The 3,100-nt window shown below is 67.0% G+C and overlaps 1 protein-coding gene across 3 annotated transcripts in view; it reads right to left on the bottom strand.

Annotated features, from left to right (window-relative positions):
- The window catches only part of PLA2G6 (phospholipase A2, group VI (cytosolic, calcium-independent)), a 39,638-nt gene that overhangs the window by 32,639 nt on the left and 3,899 nt on the right, over window positions 1-3,100 (bottom strand). For all 3 annotated transcript variants that reach the window (XM_004675664.2, XM_004675665.2, XM_012720640.1), the window contains exon 2: window positions 36-286. In XM_004675664.2, the coding sequence (XP_004675721.1) occupies window positions 36-244 (209 nt within the window). In that variant the 5' untranslated portion in view covers window positions 245-286. The remainder of the gene's footprint in view (window positions 1-35; window positions 287-3,100) is intronic.

The following is a 3,100-nucleotide window of genomic DNA, read 5'->3' as shown; positions in this document are numbered from 1 at the left end:
GGCCCCCGCGTGGCAAGGAAACAGTGAGGACCCACCGGAAGCCACTCTGCGCGTTCCTGGGGTTGACAAGGACGCAGTCCCAGGTCCGGTTGGGCCTGTTCTGGAACAGAAGCAGCTGCCCCTCCTCCTGAACCCGGTCGGTCACTGGGTAGTCGGCCACGGACACCTCCTTCACCCGGAATGGGCTGGAGAACAGGTTGGACACGGTGCTGAGGGTGTTGACCAGGCGGCCAAAGAACTGCATCTTCCCTGCGGCGGGCGGGGGGCCCACCGCCCTCCCCTCGGGCTGGAAGAAAAGGGGTCTCTGGTGAGCTGGGCTCAGGCTCCCACGCCCAGGACCAGGTTTTCCATGTGGGTGCCCAGACACGCCCCCCCAACTCTGGACCCAGAGGAACCCGAAAAGAAGGGGCGAGAAAGAGAGACAGCACCGAGGAGGCGGTAAGAAGGCCCGATGGGAGAAGGCTCGGGCCAGGCTGGGCCTCCGTGGCCGCCACGGACCACGGTGACCAGCAGGGTGCCGGCCTGGCGGTTCCCAGCAGAGATGCGGCTTCCTCGTGGACGTGTGGAGTCGGGGTGAAGGAGAACGGCTGGCGGTGCCCTGCCCGCTGCAGAGGGCAGGGGCTCAGAGGGTGCGGGTCATCTGGTCCCGCCACCATCGGTGTCCCCTCTTTGCTCGGCAAGGTGAGGTGGCCAGGACCGCCGTGTGGGGACTGAGCGTCTGTAGCAGGCCTCATACCTGCGAACCCGGCGCCCCCGGGAGCTCGGGAGGAGACGAAACAGGTGTGTGTCTGGGTGGAAAGTGTTCGTGGGACAGCCGTGGGTCAGTGTCTGCTGGGCAAAGGGCCCCTGCGTGGGTGACAGCGCTGGATGTCCCGTGATGCCCCAGGCTCCCAGGAAGCAGCGCAACTTCCTAAGGCAGGGCACCAAGCCGGAACGCCCCTCGACGCGGACATCACCCCTCAGAGGAGGGGTGGGGGCTGAGGACAGAGCGTGGGAGAGCGGGCGCCCTGGGGAGCGAGGACGTGCGTCCACACGCTGGCCCGTGTGTGGGAGGATTAACCTAAAGGGTGACAGGAAGGACGAGGGGCCTCCCAGGCCTCATCCAGGGGCCGGGTCGATCAGGGCCGCGACACGGGCCTCCAGCCCAGCCCTCCCCACCAACGCCACGTCCCCGCTGTGAGGCCAGGTCGCCTCCGCCCCGCAGCGGAGCTTGGTCACTGACCGTCGGCTCTCTCTAGCGGTTGGCAGGTGGGTCCTGATCGGGCTGCTCCAAACCACACACGGGTCGGGCAAGCGATGCTGCCAGGCACCGCCTCGCCCGTCCTGGGCTGACTCTCAGAACAGCCTGCCCTCCCTTCCCACCTGGAAAAGCCCTGATGGGGTTTTGGAGCGCAGCTGCCCACTCTCTGCCTCACCCGAGGCTGCCCCTACTTCCATCACCCTCACCCTACGCAGGTGTCACCCTAAGACTGACCCCCAGGGGGGTCGCGTCCCAGCGCCGGTCACACCAAACACTCACATCCTGTGCTCTGGTCCTGTTCCAAGTGCTTTCCTAGAGGAACCATTCTCCCCACCAGCGCCCCGTGGAACTGCTACCACTGTCATCCTCATTCGACGCAGAAGAATGTGGGAACAGAGAGGGAAAGGAATGTACCCGCGGTCACACAGCAAGAGATGGAGGAGAAAGGTCTGAGCCTGCGTGGGCTGGCTCAGGGCAGGGACAAGCCTGGGGACTGCAGGGACGCTCCCTGGACCGAGGACAGTCATGCACAGCAAAAAACAGAGACAAAACAGCAGCAAAGACTGACAGAAACATCGTAGAATACTCAGGGCGGACGAGGGCGCTGGGTAATGGCAGGGGCTCTCTCTTCCTCTCTTCAAAGAGGGCACAAGATGATCATGCATTTCTTAAAGTAGGAGTGGGGGCTGAGCCCTGGGGCCCACAGCCGAAGAGGGGGTCTGGCTGTGCCGGGCCACAGTCACGGTAAGTGGGGGGACCCAGGGCATCCAGCACCCAGGAGCCCGCTCTGCCAGCGGGCGCCAAGTCTCCGTGGGATCCCGAGGCACGGAGGGCAGACGCCCCCCCAGTGGGCAGACGCCCCCCACGGGACTGGGGCTGGCGCTGGGCGCTGCGGCCAGGAAAAGACCCCCGCTCGGGCCTCCAGGCGGGGTGAGGACCGAGTGGCACAACGCGGGGAGCGTGCTGGGGCCGCGGCCAGCTGTGGGCACGCGCAGCGGCCACTGTCCTCGCCGGTGGGAGGCGGAAAGAGCGGGTCGCATCCTGCGGCCGCCCCGGCCGGGAAGGCAGGGCTTCCTCCTCGCGGTCACCTTCCGCCCGGCCGCCTGCCCTGGCCGCTGGGCGGCACCTCCCAGCGCAGGCACGGAGGCGCCAGGCTGGGGGCTGCCCTCCCTACCGGGGCACCCAGCCTCCCTGGGGCCCCTGGCTCCTCGCTGCCCCTGGCGCGGAGGCTCCCCATGGCGGCTGCGTCTGCTTCCCCCGCTGACGGGAGCCCTGGGCCGCAGCTGGGCGGCTCAGAGGGCTCCTGGGACCTGAGGCCCCTCAGGCGCTGTCTGACGCCACCAGCAGGAAAGACACAAACCCCAGAGCTTCTGTGACATTTCTGCCTCTGGGCTCCGAGCAACTTCCAGGTCCACGTGTGTCCCCCACAGGGAGACCCTGTCGGCGGCCCACCCCCTGCCTTTGCTCGCCCACCCTGTTCAGGCCCAGCTTGGTCCGTCAGGGCCCATGCGCTGGCGGGAGGTGCTCCCGGTGGCGTTGGGGGGCAGGAAGGAGAGCACCTCCATTTCAGAGGTCAAGAACGGAGGTTCAGGGGGCCTCGCGGTGCGTTGTTGGGGCAAATTAAAGTGGGGTGTGTCACTGCCACACAGTAACCCGTGCCTGGGGCCAGGCGCCTGGAACCGACAGGGAGGATGGTGGCAAGAGCCTCCAGGCAGGCTCATGAAGTGAGGAGCCCCTGGGGGCCCAAGCCAGTCTCAAGATGTGCCCCACGGGGGAGGAGCGCGCCCCAAAAGAAGCAGCCCCTCAAGGAGGACGAGATAGAAGGGTGGGGAGGAGGGTGGGGAGGAGGGTAGGAAGGAG

Source organism: Condylura cristata, unplaced genomic scaffold (assembly GCF_000260355.1).
Source record: "Condylura cristata isolate star-nosed mole 26May11 unplaced genomic scaffold, ConCri1.0 scaffold00004, whole genome shotgun sequence".
In the NCBI taxonomy this organism is placed as follows: domain Eukaryota; kingdom Metazoa; phylum Chordata; class Mammalia; order Eulipotyphla; family Talpidae; genus Condylura; species Condylura cristata.
This window is presented reverse-complemented; position numbering and strand designations above follow the sequence as displayed.